We start from the raw sequence: 18,293 nt of genomic DNA, 5'->3' as shown, positions 1-18,293 counted from the left end.
GTTGTGTCTGTTTTGTTTCCTTTACCACTCTCTTTTTTTTTTTTTTTTTTTTTTAATTTTTTGTCAGGCAGAGTGGACAGTGAGAGAGAGAGAGACAGAGAGAAAGGTCTTCCTTTGCCATTGGTTCTCCCTCCAATGGCCGCCGCGGCCGGCGCACTGTACTGATCCAATGGCAGGAGCCAGGTACTTATCCTGGTCTCCCATGGGGTGCAGGGCCCAAGGACTTGGGCCATCCTCCACTGCACTCCCTGGCCACAGCAGAGAGCTGGCCTGGAAGAGGGGCAACCGGGACAGAATCCAGCGCCCTGACCGGGACTAGAACCCGGTGTGCCGGTGCCGCAAGGTGGAGGGTTAGCCTAGTGAGCCGCAGCGCCAGCCTTTTACCACTCTTAAAAAGCAGTAAAGATGCCATTTAATGAGCCTAGAGAACCACTAGGAGACCAGAAAACTTCAGAAATTCCGGATTCAAGTTGTCATGTGGCTTTCTAAGCATTCACAGGTCTTAGAAGCATTGCCTCATTTTAACAGATTTGATCAGCTAGTGAGTTCTGTTCTGGTGTGATTAATTCATAACTTCAAAGGCCAAGCAGTTCTTAGCACTTTGCAAAAAGGGAGAAAAGGAAACCCATGAGATTAGCATTTCTATAAATATACTTGGGAAGAGCAATGTAAATTAAATCCAGTCAGACAGAGAGGATGAGAATATGAAAAGAAAAGAATGAACAGTTGTTTTTTGTTTTTTAAAAAAGAACATGACACAAAGAAAGGAATAGCTTCCTGGCCAAGTGAGTGCTGCTAAATAATTCTTGTAAGATTTAGCTTGAGATGATTACACAGATGTGCTTACTCCTGTTGACAGGCCACTGTTAAATATTTGTTGCTTCCTCATCTCATACATGTTTTTGCTCTGCTTTGGTGTAGCAACAAACTTGTGTTCCAGCCAGTTAAATTTGTACCTCTGTCCTTCCCTTAAGAATTGTTTTGAACCTGTCTACCCCTTCTCTTTCCCTGACTCAGAATATTCTTTTTGTGCCCCTCCTTCCCTTTTTTAACCACCTTCTAAGCCTTACTTAAATCATATATTTTAGGGAATCTTACCTATAAATCTACCTGACTTAAAGCCATTATGCTTTGCAATTATTTGATTGGTGGGTTTTTTCTGTTCATTGATATATTAATTTTTAAAGTAAAACATTTCTTCAGTCCTGTTTGCCTAACTAGATTCTCTCTCCAGGAACAGGAGCCATAGAATTCACGTCTTGTCCACCTGTGTCTCTCTGAGAATGATCTAGGACTATGTACACTGCAGCTATTCAATGAGTGTTATTCTCCCACAGCTTGGAACATCACCCCTCCACCTCGCAGCCCAGTATGGTCATTATTCCACAGCAGAAGTGCTCCTTCGTGCAGGCGTAAGCAGGGACGCACGGACCAAAGTGGACAGGACCCCCTTGCACATGGCTGCAGCTGATGGACATGCACACATCGTGGAACTGCTTGTTAGGGTAAAACAAGAATAGCAGCAGAGAAACACCCATCTATCTCCCTGTTTTCTTTCTTAAATGGATGGAAGGAAAATTGGTCGGGTAGGATGTAGTTGAGCACAGTTTATAACATTGAGTTGTATCTCTCTTAAGAGTTCTACGTGGCTATGAGGAGTTTGTTTTCTTTTTTTAAAAGTTCAGTGGACATTGATTTTTCTTCATTCTTTTTCTACAGGTGTTCTCTGCACTTATGCTTGTATTTTTCAGGCACTCAACTGTCTGTTAATAAATGCAACAAAAGTCTCTGTTCTTTCCTCCTTCCTCTCCCATCTGTTATAATTTCCCAGTGATGTCCTTAGAAGACCTTCTCATTGAGAGTATTAGTCTGTCAGCATTCAGGAGAATTTGAGAAGTGTTTTCCTTTTGATATTTCTTACATGTGGTCTGAATTTAAGTATGCGTAATCTTTAAGGAAATCCTCTGTATTTGGTGATGGGATCTTGCACCTGTGCTACGATAACCAGTATTCTGTTGAAAATTTGCTTTTCTTTGACAGAATGGTGCAGATGTGAATGCCAAGGACATGCTGAAGATGACAGCTTTGCATTGGGCCACAGAGCACCACCATCGAGATGTTGTGGAGTTACTCATCAAATATGGAGCAGATGTCCATGCTTCCAGCAAATTTGATAAATCTGCCTTTGACATAGCATTAGAGAAGAACAATGCTGAGATTTTGGTCATCCTCCAGGTGTGATTCTGTTTATACTCCCCAGAATATACTTCAATTGAAACTAAGGATTTTTGGCCAGCGCCGTGGCTCACTAGGCTAATCCTCCACCTTGCGGCGCCGACACACCGGGTTCTAGTCCCGGTCGGGGTGCCAGATTCTGTCCTGGTTGCCCCTCTTCCAATCCAGCTCTCTGCTGTGGCCCGGGAGTGCAGTGGAGGATGGCCCAAGTCCTTGGGCCCTGCATCCCATGGGAGACCAGGATAAGTACCTGGCTCCTGCTATCAGATCAGCACGGTGCACTGGCCACAGCACACCGGCCGCGGCAGCCATTGGAGGGTGAACCAACAGCAGAGGAAGACCTTTGTCTCTCTCTCTCTCTCTCTCTCTCTCTCACTCACTATCCACTCTGCCTGTCAAAAAAGAAAAAAGAAAAAGAAAAAATAAATTAAAAAAAAAAGAAACTAAGGATTTTTGTAGGTATTGAATCAAAACTGAATTTTCCCTATCTTATCAAAGTAGTATTTCTTTTTTCTTTCTTTTAAAGATTTATTTATTTATTTGAAAGGCAGAGTTACAGAGAGGCAGAGGCAGAGGCAGAGAGAGAGGTCTTCTATCTGCTGATTCACTCCCCAAATGGTCACAGTGGCCAGAGCTGAGCTGATCTGAAGCCAGGAGCCAGAAGCTATGAGCTTCTTCTGGATCACCCAGTGGGTACAGGGGCCCAAGGACTTGGGCTTTCTTCTATTGCTTTCCCAGGCCATAGCAGAGAGCTGGATTGGAAGAGGAGCAACCGGGACACGAACCGGATACCCATATGGGATGCCAGCACTGCAGGAGGTGGTTGCCACAGCACCAACCCCTTCAAAGTAGGATTTCTAAAGTGTCTGAATCTTGTGACTCAGTCTCATTAGTATTTTTTTACAAAAAAGTATAACATTCTATAAAGCTCTGAATTATTCATGATGAGTAAAGAATAATGTTATGGGCAGTTCAAAAATATCATTTGGCTTTAGAATTTTTTTTCTCCATGAAAATTTCCGTTTCTAATTAAACTTGACTTGAGGCAATATTCAGAAGCATATTATGTTTTCTGAATGTATATCAACTGATGTAAGATAGTGATATGGAAGTCATCTCAAAAATTAGCTATAATTATTTCATTCATTCATTTCTTTTTTTTTTTTAAAGATTTATTTATTTTACTTGAAAGTCATAGTTACAAAGAGAGAGGAGAGGCAGAGAGAGAAAGAAAGGTCTTCCATCCGATGGTTCACTCCCCAGTTAGCCTCAACAGCCGAAACTGTGCCGATCTGAAGCCAGGAGCCGGGAGCTTCTTCCAGGTCTCCCACGCGGGTGCAGGGGCCCAAGGACTTGGACCATCTTCTGCTGCTATCCCAGGCCATAGCAGAGAGCTGGATCAGAAGTGGAGCAGCCAGGACTCGAACCAGTGCCCATATGGGATGCTGGTGCTTCAGGCCAGGGTGTTAACCAGCTATGCCATAGCGCCGGCCCATTTTTTTTTTTTTAAAGATATATGGATGCCATTTTTTATGTATACATATGGAGGGAGGGAGAGAGGGAGGGAGAGAGAGAGAGAGAGAGATATCTTCCATCCACTGGTTCATTCCCCAAATGGCCACAACAGCCAGGGTCAGGCTGAAAGCAACAGCTAAGAACTCCAGTGAAGTCTCCCAAATGGTGGCAAGTACTTGGCATAGCTTCTTCTGACTTTCCAGATACATTAGTAAGAAACTGGATTGAAGCAGAGCAGCTGAGATTGGCACTGGCACTCCAGTATGGGATGCTGGCATTGTAAGCAGCAGCTTAAACCACTGTACCATACCACCAGCCCCTTATCCATTAATTTCTTAAGCTGGCACTTGTATATTAGGGAACAATAGGATGGAAGGTACAAAGATTGATGGGGCATAGCCCAGCCTGGGGAGTGTTCACAGCATTATTAAAGTAAAGACAAGAAATAAGGCATTACAATACCAGGTGGTAAATTTAGCAAGTATTACAGGGGTATGGGGGATAGAGAATTAATGGTTTTTAAGGGTTCAGTATTGTGGCACATCAGGCTAAGCCATGGCTTGCGATATCAGCCTCCCATATCAGTGCCAGTTTGAGTAACAGCTGCTCTGCTTCTAATTGAGCTTCCTGCTAATGCACCTGGGAAAGCAGGGGATGATGGCCCAAGTGCTTGAGTCCCTGCCACCCTTGTGTGAGAACAAGGTGGGGTTCTTGGTTCCTGGTTTCCGCTTGATCGAGCCCCAGCTATTGCAGGCATTTGGGGAGTGAACCAGTGTTGAAGAGCTCTCCCTCCCTTTCCCACTCTGCCTTTTGAATAAATAAATAAATCTTTTTTAAATGATACATTAATAAAGATTAAAGTATGTATAAAGTTTGAACTAAGTTTTGAAGGAGAAATGAGAAAATTACATTCTTAGGCTAGAAAAAGCTTATCAAGGATTGATGTGAAAGAACGAGGAGTGTGAAATAGTAAGTTGTGTTACTAGGGAATGGGTGAAGGAAACGGAGTTTGAGGATGGCAGATGCTAAGGATGAGTTCTGAACAGGGTTGTTAAGGGGGCATACAAAGAAGTGAATTATTATGTGGGCAGTGGAGATCCAACAGAAGCTTTTTTTGTTGTTGTTGTTGACAAGACAGAGTGGACAGTGAGAGAGAGAGACAGAGAGAAAGGTCTTCCTTTTGCCGTTGGTTCACCCTCCAATGGCCGCTGCGGCCAGTGTGCTGTGGCCAGCGCACTGTACTGATCCAATGGCAGGAGCCAGGTGCTTCTCCTGGTCTCCCATGGGGTGCAGGGCCCAAGCACTTGGGCCATCCTCCACTGCACTCCCTGGCCACAGCAGAGAGCTGGCCTGGAAGAGGAGCAACTGGGACAGAATCCGGCGCCCTGACTGGGTCTAGAACCCAGTGTGCCGGCGCCGCAGGCAGAGGATTAGCCTAGTGAGTCGCGGCGCTGGCCCCAGCAGAAGCTTTTAAATAGTAGGCTAAGATTAGATTTGTTTAAAAATGATGATTGTTTATGGTGAGGCATAGAGATTAGGGAAGAAGACACTTAGTGCTGTATAAGCATATTTTACTTTCATTAAGCCAGGCAAGAGCCAATGAGCGCCTGACACAAGGAAGTGATAGTGGAAGGCAGAAGGGGCAAATTCAAGAAGGAATTTAACAGTATCCAGAGACTGGATAATCTGTTTCAATGGGAATTATTCATCATGGGATAATCATATATATGAAAAACAACCATTTCTGCTGCATTTTCAGTTTTTTATTTATTTTTCCTGACATTCAGTTCTCTATAGACTGGTTATCCTCCTCAGCTTTCAGTTCCTTGTTTAGAGTCCTTTCACAAATGGACTTTTAAAGTAGTGATCATGTTTGTAGAAAACTGCTTCTGAAAGTAAGATAAGCATCTTTTCACCAGAATTGAGAAAAAATGCAGCATGTGGAACTAGACTTTAAAATCTGGCATTCATTTACTTGCTTGTTATATATTCTCTTAGGAATTTCTTCATGGAACAAATAGTTGAATAAAACTCTAGAGAACCGTGTTCCCTGTGGGTTCTCTGCAGGGATCTGCCAGCACACTGACTTGCGGATTGGAGATCATAGTGTGTGTTAGTGCTGGAGATTACTTTTTAAGACTACTGAGGTCAATTACCTCATTTTCGAATTTAAAAACAAAGATTTAGATAGTTTAAGTGAATTGCTAGCAGCTTTTGCAAATAGTATACTTTTGCTCTTCTCAAGTAGGTACAAGATTGGGAAAGCAACCTAACCTCTCTATTTTCCTGGTCAGAGGGGAAAAAAAAAACAGTAGTCATCTTAATGAGGGCACTGAGCTCCCTGGGACATTGTGTGCCGGAACTAGTTCTGCTTGATAGAGCATGGGGAGAGCAAGGTTAATGCTGTTCAGTAACTGTATAACTAAGTCTAATAAGTGTTCTGACTGAAATATCCTGCCTTGTTTGGTAGGAAGCAATGCAGAATCAGGTGAATGCTAATCCTGAGAGAGGCAACCCTGTGACTAACCCTGTGGCTATGGCTGCTCCGTTCATCTTCACATCGGGGGAGGTTGTTAATCTTGCTAGCCTTGTTTCTTCAGACAACACCAAAACCACCTCAGGTAATGTTCCAATAACATGACATTTGATTTTCACTTTTAATAATGAACAGACCCCCAGGTTTTCCTAGAGATGCAAAGATACTCTCATACCTACTCTTGTATTAAAGTAGTCCCCGAACAGAAGATCTGCAGGATTTTAAAACCAAGCCATTTATTTGGGGGCCTGTGAAGTCATTTTTGACAGAGTGGATATAGAGAGAGAGAGACAGAGAGAAAGGTCTTCCTTTTGCCGTTGGTTCACCCTCCAATGGCCGCCGCGGCCGGAGCGCTGCGGCCAGCGCACCGCGCTGATCCAATAGCAGGAGCCAGGTGCTTCTCCTGGTCTCCCATGTGGGTGCAGGGCCCAAGGACTTAGGCCATCCTCCACTGCACTCCCGGGCCAGAGCAGAGAGCTGGATTGGAAGAGGGGCAACCAGGACAGAATCTGGCACCCCGACCGGGACTAGAACCCGGTGTGTCGGCGCCGCAAGGTGGAGGATTAGCCTATTGAGCCACAGCGCCAGCCAGGGAGAAGATTTTAAGTGAATACTTTGTTATAAGTGAATAGGTTGTTAAAATATTCTGCAGATTATTCTGTTAAAGGGTTATTCTTGACCCTAAAATTAAAATATAAGAGTATCTCAGTGTGGTATTCATAATCTAAAGCAGGGGTGGAGAACGTCCAGCCCACAGGACAGATAAAGCCTGTGAAGTCATTTGGTCAGCCCTACCAAGGCAATCGCAGGTAGGGTTCAAAATTCAATAAATCTATAGCAGGTTTACTTTTGAGGGTTTTTTTTTTTTTTAAGATTTATTTATTTATTTGGAAGAGTTACACAGAGAGAGAAGGAGAGGCAGAGAGAGAGAGGTCTTCCATCGCTGGTTCACTCCCCAGATGGCTACAACATCCAGAACTGTGCCAATCCGAAGCCAGGAGCCAGGAGCTTCTTCCATGTCTTCCCATGCAGGTGTAGGGGTCCAGGAACTTGAGCCATCATCTGTTGCTTTCGCAGGCTCATTAGCAGAGAGCTGGATTGGAAGTGGACCAGCCAGGCCTCGCACCAGCACTCCCATATGGATGCTGGCATTGTAAGCAGCGGCTTAACCTGTGTCACAACACTGGCCCTCGGATACTGTTTATTGACTAACAGCTGCTTGACCTTGGGAAAACTATTTCTTTAACCTTTGTCTGATTGTCTGTGAAATTGGGATATAATAATGCCTACTTAAGGCCAGCATGTAGTGTAGCATATTAAGCTGCTACCTGCAACGCTGGCATCCCCTATGCCAGTCTGAGTCCCGGCTGCTCCACTTTCCAGCCAGCTCCCTGCTAAGGCGCCAGGTAAGGCAGTGGAAGATGGTCTAGTTATTTGGGCCCTTGCCACCCATGTGGGAGGTTTGTATGGAGTTCTAGGCTCCTGGGTTTGGCCTGGTCCAGCCCGAGCATTTGCAGCCATTTGAGGAGTGAACCAGTGGGTGGAAGCACACTCTCTTTGTCTCTATCTTCCCCTCTGTCTCTTCCTCATAATTCTGCCTTTCAAATAATAAATGTCTTTTTTAAAAGAAATGCTTATTTTATGAGGTTGTTTTGAGGTTGAGATTTTGTATTTCAGTCTGTTTTATAGAGAGAGTTCAATAATAGCTATTAATTGAAAATGAAACTTCTCAATGAAGGCTGACCTCGTTATGTCCACAAGGGGGCAGTAGTGACTTTCATTTTATAGCCTATTGGAAGTCATTTAAAATCATTTGCTTTCAGCTGACCAATTAAAAAAATTTAGCTTGAGGCCCACACTGTGGTCCAGAGGGTTAAGGCCCCGGCCTGCAGCGCTGGTATCCCATATGGATGCTGGTTTGAGTTCCAGTTTTCCCACTTCCAATCCTTGCTAATACGCCTGGGAAAGCAACAGAGGATGGCTCAAGTCCCTGGGCCCCTGCATCCACTTGGGAGACCTGGAAGAAGCTCCTGGCTCCTGACTTTGGATCAGCACAGCTCCAGCTGTTGTAGCCATTTGGGGAGTGAGCCAGCAGATGGAAAATCTTTCTGTCCATGTCTCTACCTCTCTCTGTAACTTTGTCTTTAAAAAAAAAATTTAACTTAGGGGCTAGCACTGTGGTATTGAAAGTTAAGCCTCTGCCTGCAGCGCCAGCATCCCGTATGGGTGCTGGTTCAAGTCCTGGCTGCTCCACTTCCAGTCCAGCTCCCTGATAAAGCAGTGATCCTGCACTCACATGAGAGACCCGGAAGAGGCTTCTGGCTTCAGCCTGGCCCAGCCCTGGCTGTTGTAGCCATTTGGGGTGTGAACCAGTAAATGAAGATCTCTCTCTCCCCTTTCTCTGTATTTCTGCCTTTCAAATAAATAAATATTTAAAAAAAAAAATTTAGCTTAGGGATGGGTGTTGTGGCACCATGGGTTAAGCCACCACTTGAGACACCCTCATCCCATATTGGAATGCCAGTTTGAATCCTGGCTGCTCTGCTGCTGAGCCAGCTTCCTGCTAATGCATGCTGGGAGGCAGTAAACGATGGTTCAGGTACTTGGGGTGCTGCCATCCACGTGGGAGACCAGATGTAGTTTTGGGTTCCTGTCTTTGTCCTGGTCCAGAGGATGGAAAAATCTTTGTCTCTGCCTCTCTGTTTCTCTATTGTTCAGCCTTTCAAGCAGATGAAAATAAACATCTTAACACACACACACACACACACACACACATATAATCAGAACATTTACAACCTTTTGGATTTGAAGTCTGTAAGGTCACACAGGTTAAAGCAAGTGTTTTTATAACCCCAGAGCCTTTGGAAGTCAATAAAGTATTATGTTCACAAACATGAGAAAGTAGTTAGAGTTGATTTTTAATATGACTTTGAAAATTCTCCAGACCTTATCTGGAATGATAAGCAAAGTTGAACACATTCAGGATAGAGATTCTTTGCCTTGTTTTCCGTGGGCCAGTATCATGTTTGTCATGTAGCTTTTGGGAGCCCTGTGAATCTGCCTTTCCTGTTGACAACCACAAACTAAAATTGCTAAATCATCCCACTTTAGAACTCACTCCCCATGTTATCTTACTCATGAACCAGTTCCATCTATAGAGCATCCTTAAGCTAACTGGCCTACCAATCTACCTTTTAACTAAAATAACAAATACAAATTTTGAAAGAAAAGAATGCTAAGTGCTTCCTTCTCTGTATAAGATCCAAAATCAAGGGGGTCAGCATTGTGTAGTGAGTTAAGCCTCTACCTGCAATGCCAGCATCCCATATGGGTGCTGGTTTGAGTCCCAGCTGCTCCACTTCTAATCTAGCTCCCTGTTAATGTGTCTGGAAAAGCAGTGGAAGATGGCCCAAATATTTGAGCCACCCCACCCATATGGAAAACCCAGAAGAAGCTCTGTGTTCCTGGCTTCAGCCTGGCCTATCCCTGGCCGTTGCAGTCATTTGGGATGAACCAGTGTATGAAAGATCTCTCTCTGTCTCTCTTCCCTCTGTAGCTCTGCCTTTCAAATAAATAAAAAAGAAATTTTTTTTTTAAATATCCAACATCAAGTAAAGTAAAATGTGTATGGATGCTGTTATTTTTGGAAAGGAAAAAGCTTTATCAATGATGATTTTTGGGGCCAGCATTGTGGCTCAGTGGATTAAGGCCTAGCCCAATTACCTATTCAGTGCAAATAAAAGAAAGGAGAAAAGCTGTAAGACAAATTCAAATTGTGTATTATTTAATTGGGTTAAAGGATTTTCTTTTCTGGAATAGTGAGTGGGCTTCTTGTTCCCCATCATCCAATAATATTTTTGAGAACTAACAGAAAACATCCTGATATTTATCATCTTAATGGATATTTTTAGTATAAAAATCCAGATTACAAAGTATACTTTCAAATTTTCTCTTTGTAATACAAGATTATCAGTCATCACCAATGCCATCAGTAAACTGCAGGGACTTAGGAAAGCATATGAATTTAAACCTTAATCAGGCAAAACAAAGTTATGAAGATGAATTTCCTATTTCTGCACAATCATAAGATTATTCTGAAGTCAGATATTTTTGCATTGGTTCATACAAAAGCATTTTCTTTAGAATCAGATGACAAAAGGGGGGGGGCAAAAGAAAAAGACAAAAAACAAGAAAACAAAAACAAAACAGAAGATGGATCAGGCTCTAATCTGGGATCTGACACATGCTGCATGACCTAACGTGAGTTACTTCGTCTTTCAGGGTCTGGTTTTCACTGAGATTGTCTATTCTACCATGGCTCGTCCTACTAAATCCTCTGAAGCGTTTATAAGTCACATTCTGAAATTATCATTTCTTTAAAAAGATTTATTTATTTGAAAGGCAGAATCACAGAGGGAGGGAGAGAGACAGAGAGAAACCTTTCGTCTGCTAGTTTACTCCCCTGATGGCTGCAATGGCCAGGACTGAGCCACACCTTAAGTGGCAGCTTAACCCACTGTGCCACAATGAGGGCCCCAAGAATCATCATTGATAAAGCCTTTCCTTTCCAGAAACAGCATCCACATATATTTTACTTTACTTTATGTTGGATCTTATACTGGAAAGGAAGCAGTTATCATTCTTTTTTAAAATTTGTATTTATGGGGCCGGTGCTATGGCGTAGTCGGTAAAGCTACTACCTGCAGCACCAGCCAGTATCCCATGTGCGCCAGTTTGAGTCCCAATTGCTCCACTTCTGATACAGCTCCCTGCTTGGGCCCCTGCACCCACACGGGAGACCGAGAACAGACTCCTGGCTTTGGATCAGCCCAGTTCTGGCCTTTGTGACCATTTGGGGAGTTAACCAATGGATGGAAGATCTCTTTCTTTCCCTCTCTCTCTCACTCACTCACTCAGTTATTCTCTCTCAACTCTGCCTTTCAAATAAATAGATCTTTTTTTAAAAAAATTGTATTTATTTATTTTAGTTGATAGAGATCTTCCATCCACTGATTCATTCCCCAAATGGCTACAATGTCTGGAGCTGAGCCAGACCAAAACCAGGAGCCTGAAACTCCATCCTGCCTGTTTCATGTTCTGGCTCCACTCCCTGTTCCAGCTTCCTGCTAATGTGCACCCTTGGAGGCAGCAGATGATGACTCACATATTTGGTCCATGTCACCCACATAGAAAGCCTGGATTGAATTCCTAGCTCCTGGCTTCAGACTGGCCTAGCCACAGCTGTTGTGGGTATTAGAGGAGTGAACCAGCAGATGGGAGATCTCTGACTGGTCTCTCTTTCTCTCTGTGTCTTGCTACCTTTCAAATGAATAAAATAAATTTAAAAAAAGAAGAAAAGGTAGGCTTTGTGGCACAGTGGGTTAAGTGCTGCTTGGGACACCTGCTTCCCATCTAGGAGTGCCTGGTTTGTGTTCTGGTTTCTCTGCTTCTGATCCAGCTTCCCACTAATGCTTCCTAAGAGGCAGCAGATGATAGCTCAAGTGCTTGGGTTCTTCCCATCCATGTGGGAGACCCAGATGGAGTTCTGGGTTCATTGCTTTGGCCAGGCCCAACTCTGGCTGTTGTGGGCATTTGGGGAATAAACCAGAAGATGGAAGGTCTCTCTCACCCTTGCTCTCTTTTTCTTTCTGCTGCTCTGCCTTCAAGTAGATGAAAATAAATAAACATTTAGAGAAAAGAAAAACACCTCCTTTTAAAAAAAAAAATAAGTGTATCATTCAGAGTCTAATCAGAAGGACATAGTGACTTGTATAGTGTAACTATATAAGCTTAATTTTTTGTTAAAAAGATATACTTTTTTGATTTTTATAACTGTTACAGACCATCATGATTTAAATAAGACAAAAAAAATCTAAGGACAGGAAACCTTTTGTTTAGAGAATGAAAACAATATGGAACTCATCACAAATTTGTGTGTCATCTTTGTGCAGGGCCCATGCTAATCTTCTCTGTCATTCCAATGTTAGGATGTGTGCTGCCAAATTGTTTTTATTTTTTTTATTTTTTATTTTATTTTATTTTTGACAGGCAAAGTGGACAGTGAGAGAGACAGAGAGAAAGGTCTTCCTTTGCCGTTGGTTCATCCTCCAATGGCCACCGTGGCCGGCGTGCTACAGCCGGCGCACCACGCCTATCCGAATGCAGGAGCCAGGTGATTATCCTGGTCTCCCATGGGGTGCAGGGCCCAAGTACTTGGGCCATCCTCCACTGCACTCCCTGGCCACAGCAGAGAGCTGGCCTGGAAGAAGGGCAGCCGGGACAGAATCCGGCACCCCGACCGGGACTAGAACCCGGTGTGCCGGCACCACAGGCAGAGGATTAGCCTACTGAGCTGCGGCGCCGGCCTGTGCTGCCAAATTTTTAACATATGTAATTTATAGGCTTAATGTGTATAATGTATGGAGAATTATTAATTAGGTCAATGGGTTAACTACTAAGGGGTAAGGAGAATTCTAAAGAATACAGGAATAGCTAATATAGGGAGCGGCCTCCACTTCCGTACTGACAAAGATTAAGCTAATGCCAGCTGGTAAGAAATCTTTATAGGGGCCAGCTCCAGCATCACAAGATACATACATATACAAGGTACATACATCACAAAGTAGGGTGGATTTAGAGCTGAGAGGCAATAAATTTATGCTCAGCACAATAATTATATCTGAAATTATAATGAAAGATAATAAGGAAATATAATTCATTTTATAAAAGTTGAATTTATTAAAAACTGTTGAGTAATACTTGAGGTTCATAGTTAGACATGCCTGTTGCTTGACCTAATGTCTTTCTGTCTTTCCATCTTAGAACTTAGCTGTGAGGGCCGGCGCCGCAGCTCACTAGGCTAATCCTCCGCCTGCGGCGCCGGCACCCCGGGTTCTAGTCCCGGTTGGGGCGCCGGATTCTGTCCCGGTTGCCCCTCTTCCAGGCCAGCCCTCTGCTGTGGCCCTGGAGTGCAGTGGAGGATGGCCCAAGTGCTTGGGCCCTGCACCCCATGGGAGACCAGGAGAAGCACCTGGCTCCTGCCTTCGGATCAGCGCGGTGCACCGGCTGCAGCACACTGGCACACTGGAGGGTGAACCAACGGCAAAGGAGGACCTTTCTCTCTGTGTCTCTCTCTTACTGTCCACTCTCTGCCTGTCAAAAAAAAAAAAAAAAAAAAAAAGAACTTAGCTGTGAGAATAGCTAAAAAAGAAAAGATGAAAAGATGATGAACAAAGATTTTTTTTTTTTTTAAAGACACATCATGACATAAAGTACTGCTGTTTTTAGCATTGATCCATGATACCACCCTTTGACCTTCAGGTGTTTAACTGTCCTTGTGCTAGAAGCCAAGCCTGTGGTTCTCACTTATCTAACTGATGAACAGAGGTACCGGGGATGAGGGAAGCCCAGGGGGCGTTGGTTCCTCATCACTGCTTGGGTGCGGTGAGGCATGCTTCGTAAGCCGACTGCCTACTGCCAACTAGAGTTCTGCACAGCCAGCCTTGGGAGTGGGTGGCACTGTTGTCTGTTTGCTACTAACATTCAGCATTGGCAGTGCTAAGAGAGCTGATCGAATGAGGGGAATGTAGTGGCCCTGTACCAAGCATTTTCATTTAATCCATTTTAAAGGAAAACTATTTAAACCTTAAAGGAGTTTTAACAGTATGATAATTTGCATCAGCTTGGATTAGAGGACAGATTAAAGACATGAAAGGGAAAAGCTGAGGTTTTTTAATTTAAAAGGCCATTTTTAGTTTGCCTTAATTTATTCTCTCCATTGGACTTCATTTGCCTTTTTTACTGAAATAGGTGACCCCCATGCCTCAGCAGTACAGCTCTCAAATTCTACCACCTCAGTGCTGGCCACTCTTGCAGCTCTTGCTGAAGCATCAGCGCCCCTCTCCAGTTCACACAGAGCCACAGGTAGGTAAGGGCTATCTGCTGGGTGAATCACCATTTCTTCTTTTGTTTAAAAATCGCCAGCATATTTGCATGAAATATTAAGGAATTATAGTTAATTAGAGGCAGCAGGAAAAAAGAGATGTAGTGTTGTCAAGCATCAGAAAGAAAATCACTAAGTGGTATTATCAGGCAGCTACATAATGCCAGGGAATGACTGAGTTAGTCTGAAGCTTGTTTGCCCTGACTCCAGTTTCTTCAAATGGAAATGTTTAGTCTTATATTAGCAGATGTTTTTGGAGATACTCTATGTCATGTTTTGTCTGGTGCTATCATTGAGTGATATAAAATAGCAACCTAGATATGTTAGTGTATCAAAAAATACATGGGATTGCTGCCTTTCTCATAGTCACATCTTGTGGATTTCTTATTGGCTTTTATTTCTACTAGAAATTATTTTGGCATTTCGTGCAATTGAGCAAATACATGCTATATAGTACCTTCTGATATTTAAAACAAAAGGCTTCAATCCACTTAGCCAGGGCTAGCAGTGTGAGAGATTAGGGCTCCACATGAGAGGGACAGACAGTTATAGGTAGGGCTCAGTAGTCAGAAATCTTTCTGGAACCCTCTAACAGTCTGCTCCATCATAAATGAAAGCAGATTGTTCTGATTTCTTTCTGCCATTGACATTTGGGTGGTAAGAACATTCCTCTAATTCCAGTCCTATTTTTCAAACTGGCAATAATCGTAAAGATCTCTCCTCAGTTGTGTACAACTGAGCAGCATGGCAAGGGATTAAACTTGTGCTATTGTTTCAGTTTGCTCTTTGATCTCGGAGAAATCACTCAGCTTCTTCAGGTCTTAGTTTCCTCATCTCTGGCATGGGTGATTGGATTAGATTATCTGTCAAGGTCCTTTGAGCTATGCCATTTAACCATCTTTGTTTCTAAGTGTGAATATTTTATTTCCATTGAACTACCTAATCGTGTCTCATATGGGTTGTCCATACCTCACTTATTGCAGAGTCTACCTTTGACTCTTCAGATAAACTCCATCATGACACGAATTGTTTTCCCTAATAGTGTTTGGTTTATTGGAATATTGACTAAACAAACTGAAGATCTTCAGTCAGTGTAATACATTTAAAGCTCTTAGAGAGGTACCTGGCACATAATAAGCAGGCAGTACCTGTTAGCTATTACACATTTTATTGATTTGTCAGATGAGAAGAGTCACCCACCATTTTTGCCTGTCAAACATCCATGGTTTGACTACTTGACACAGTATTTTGTTAATTCATTATGAAATGCCTTTGTTTTTGTGTAAATGATCTACTCTATAGTGTGTTTTTTTTTTTTTTAAGATTTTTTTTTTATGTACTTGAAAGGCAGAGTTACAGAGAGACAGAGAGAGGTCTTCTATCTGCTAGGTCACTCCCCAAATGGCCGCCAACAGCCAGAGCTGGGCTGGTCCAAAGCCAGGAGCTTCTTCCAGGTCTCCTATGTGGATGTGGGTGCAGGGGCCCAAGGACTTGGGCCATCTTCTACTTTCTCAGGCGCATTAGCAGAGAGCTGGAGCAACTGGGACTCGAACCAGTCCACAGGCTGTGGCTTTACCCGCTACATCACAGTACCCAGCCCCAATAGTTATTTTAAGTTCCATAGATTTCTTTAGATTTTTTTTTTTTTTTTTTTTTTTTTGACAGGCAGAGTGGACAGTAAGAGAGAGAGACAGAGAGAAAGGTCTTCCTTTTGCCGTTGGTTCACCCTCCAATGGCCGCCACGGCTGGCGCACCGCGCTGATCCGATGGCAGGAGCCAGGTGCTTCTCCTGGTCTCCCATGGGGTGCAGGGCCCAAGCACTTGGGCCATCCTCCACTGCACTCCCGGGCCACAGCAGAGAGCTGGCCTGGAAGAGGGGCAACCGGGACAGAATCCGGCGCCCCGACCGGGACTAGAAACCGGTGTGCCGGCGCTGCTAGGTGGAGGATTAGCCTAGTGAGCCGCGGCGCCGGCTTCTTCAGATTTTTTAAGATGCTCCCTAAAAAAGAATTCCAAGATCAAGTATCTTGGAGAAAGAGCATATCTTACACCCTGTTGGAGAACCACAATGTTCATTAGCCTAACTTTTTTTTATGATTTATTTATTTATTTATTTGAGAGGCAGAGTTATAGACAGAGAAAGGGTGAAAACAGAGAGAAAGATCTTCCATTCACTGGTTTACTCTTCAAATAGCCGCAATGGCTGGAGATGGGCCAGTCCGAAGCCAGGAGCCTGGAGCTTCTTTCAGGTCTTCCATGTGGGTGCAGGAGCCCAAGGACTAGGGACATCTTCTACTGCTTTCCCAGGCCTATAGCAGAGAGCTGGATCAGAAGAGGAGCAGCCGGGACTCAAGCCATCACCCATTTGGAATGCCAGCGGCACAGGTGGCGGCTTTACCTGCTACACCACAGTGCTGGCCTCTCATTAGCCTATTGAAGTCTCTGGTACTTCCAACAGAATAAACAAGTTTAAGCCTGTGAAATAAACTGGCATTTTGAAAATGTATTTATAGCCGGCGCCGCGGCTCACTAGGCTAATCCTCCGCCTAGCGGCGCCGGCACACCGGGTTCTAGTCCCGGTCGGGGCGCCGGATTCTGTCCCGGTTGCCCCTCTTCCAGGCCAGCCCTCTGCTGTGGCTAGGGAGTGCAGTGGAGGATGGCCCAGGTGCTTGGGCCCTGCACCCCATGGGAGACCAGGAAAAGCACCTGGCTCCTGGCTCCTGCCATCGGATCAGCGCGGTGCGCCGGCCGCGGCGGCCATTGGAGGGTGAACCAACGGCAAAGGAAGACCTTTCTCTCTGTCTCTCTCTCTCACTGTCCACTCTGTCTGTAAAAAAAAAAAAAAAAAAAGAAAGAAAATGTATTTATATACAGAATCTATCTTTATTGAAAGCTATTAACATCTCAGTGGAGACATTTTAGAAAATACTGTTCTAATGCAATCCCTACTTTCTTTTCTCCTCTGACTTAGCATTGTTCACAGAAGGTTTTGTGAACTGTTGAATCTAATGCTGGTTTTCGATTTTTCTCTCTGTTGTCATTGTCAAGGAGGCTGAAATTGCTATACTCCTGTTTGTCAAAAAGCTGAAATTTAAATTTATTTTATCATTTCTAGCCAATTCAGAGGAAATTGTGGAGGCAAATTCTGTTGACTCATCAATCCAGCAAGTGGTGGGGAGTGGAGGCCAGAGGGTCATCACCATAGTGACTGATGGAGTCCCTCTGGGTAATATCCAAACTGCAATCCCGACTGCAGGCATTGGCCAGCCGTTTATAGTAACTATGCAAGATGGACAGCAAGGTGAGTCACCCTGTATAGACAGCTGTTTATTAAAAAATGTTTTAGGAGCAAGTATTTAGCATAGGAATTAAGATACTAGTTAAGATGCTGATGTGCCCTATCATAGTGCCTGGGTTCAAAGTCCAGCTCTGGCTCCTGACTCCAGCTTCCTGCTGGTGTAGACCCTGGGAGGCAGCAGTATTGGGTCAAATAATTGGTACCTAACAGCTGTGTGGGAGACCTGGACTGAGTTCCTGGCTCCTGGATTCGGCCTCACCTCAGCCCTGTTCATTGCAGGCATTTGGAGAGTGAACCAGTGAATAGGGGTTCTCTCCATTTGTCTCTCTCTGCTCCTCAAATTAATTTTTAAAAAATTTAAAAGATATTTTAAGAGCGGGTATTTAGCCTGCTAATTAAGACACTTCTTTCTTTCTTTCTTTTTTAAGATGTATTTATTATTTGAAAGGCAGAACAACAGAGAGAGGGAGAGAAACATAAAGAAGAGATCGTCATTCACTGGTTCATTCCACAAATGGCTGCAATAGCCAGGGGATAGGCCTGGCTGAAGCCAGGAGCCTGAACTCCATCTGGGTCTCCCAATGGGTGACAGGGACCCAAGCATTTGGGCCTCCCTCCCTCCCTCCCAGGCGCATTAGCAAAAAGCTGAATCTGAAGCAAAGCAGCCAGGACTGGAACTGGCACTCTGTCACAAGCAACAGCTTAACCTGCTGTGCCACAATGCTAGTCCAAGATACTGGTTAAGATACTAGCATCCCACTTCAGAG

At 44.0% G+C, this 18,293-nt stretch overlaps 1 protein-coding gene and 1 pseudogene across 14 annotated transcripts in view; one reads left to right on the top strand and one right to left on the bottom strand.

Moving 5' to 3' along the window:
* GABPB2 (GA binding protein transcription factor subunit beta 2) overlaps positions 1-18,293 on the top strand; it is a 34,823-nt gene that overhangs the window by 5,661 nt on the left and 10,869 nt on the right. For 3 of the 14 annotated variants that reach the window (XM_008264456.5, XM_002715567.6, XM_089299949.1), the window contains exons 3-7: positions 1,338-1,505; positions 2,041-2,235; positions 6,221-6,371; positions 14,096-14,209; positions 17,344-17,529. In XM_008264456.5, coding sequence (XP_008262678.1) covers positions 1,338-1,505; positions 2,041-2,235; positions 6,221-6,371; positions 14,096-14,209; positions 17,344-17,529 — 814 coding nt within the window. The remainder of the gene's footprint in view (positions 1-1,337; positions 1,506-2,040; positions 2,236-6,220; positions 6,372-14,095; positions 14,210-17,343; positions 17,530-18,293) is intronic. The other 11 variants (XM_008264458.5, XM_070077727.2, XM_089299953.1 and 8 more) reach the window with 6 other exon arrangements.
* LOC127493800 (U6 spliceosomal RNA) lies at positions 12,193-12,293 on the bottom strand (annotated as a pseudogene).

Source organism: Oryctolagus cuniculus, chromosome 7 (genome assembly GCF_051225735.1).
Source record: "Oryctolagus cuniculus isolate XC-2025 breed Fujian yellow rabbit chromosome 7, ASM5122573v1, whole genome shotgun sequence".
In the NCBI taxonomy this organism is placed as follows: Eukaryota; Metazoa; Chordata; class Mammalia; order Lagomorpha; family Leporidae; genus Oryctolagus; species Oryctolagus cuniculus.
Note: the sequence above shows the minus strand (reverse complement) of the source record. Positions and strands in the feature narration are given on the sequence as shown.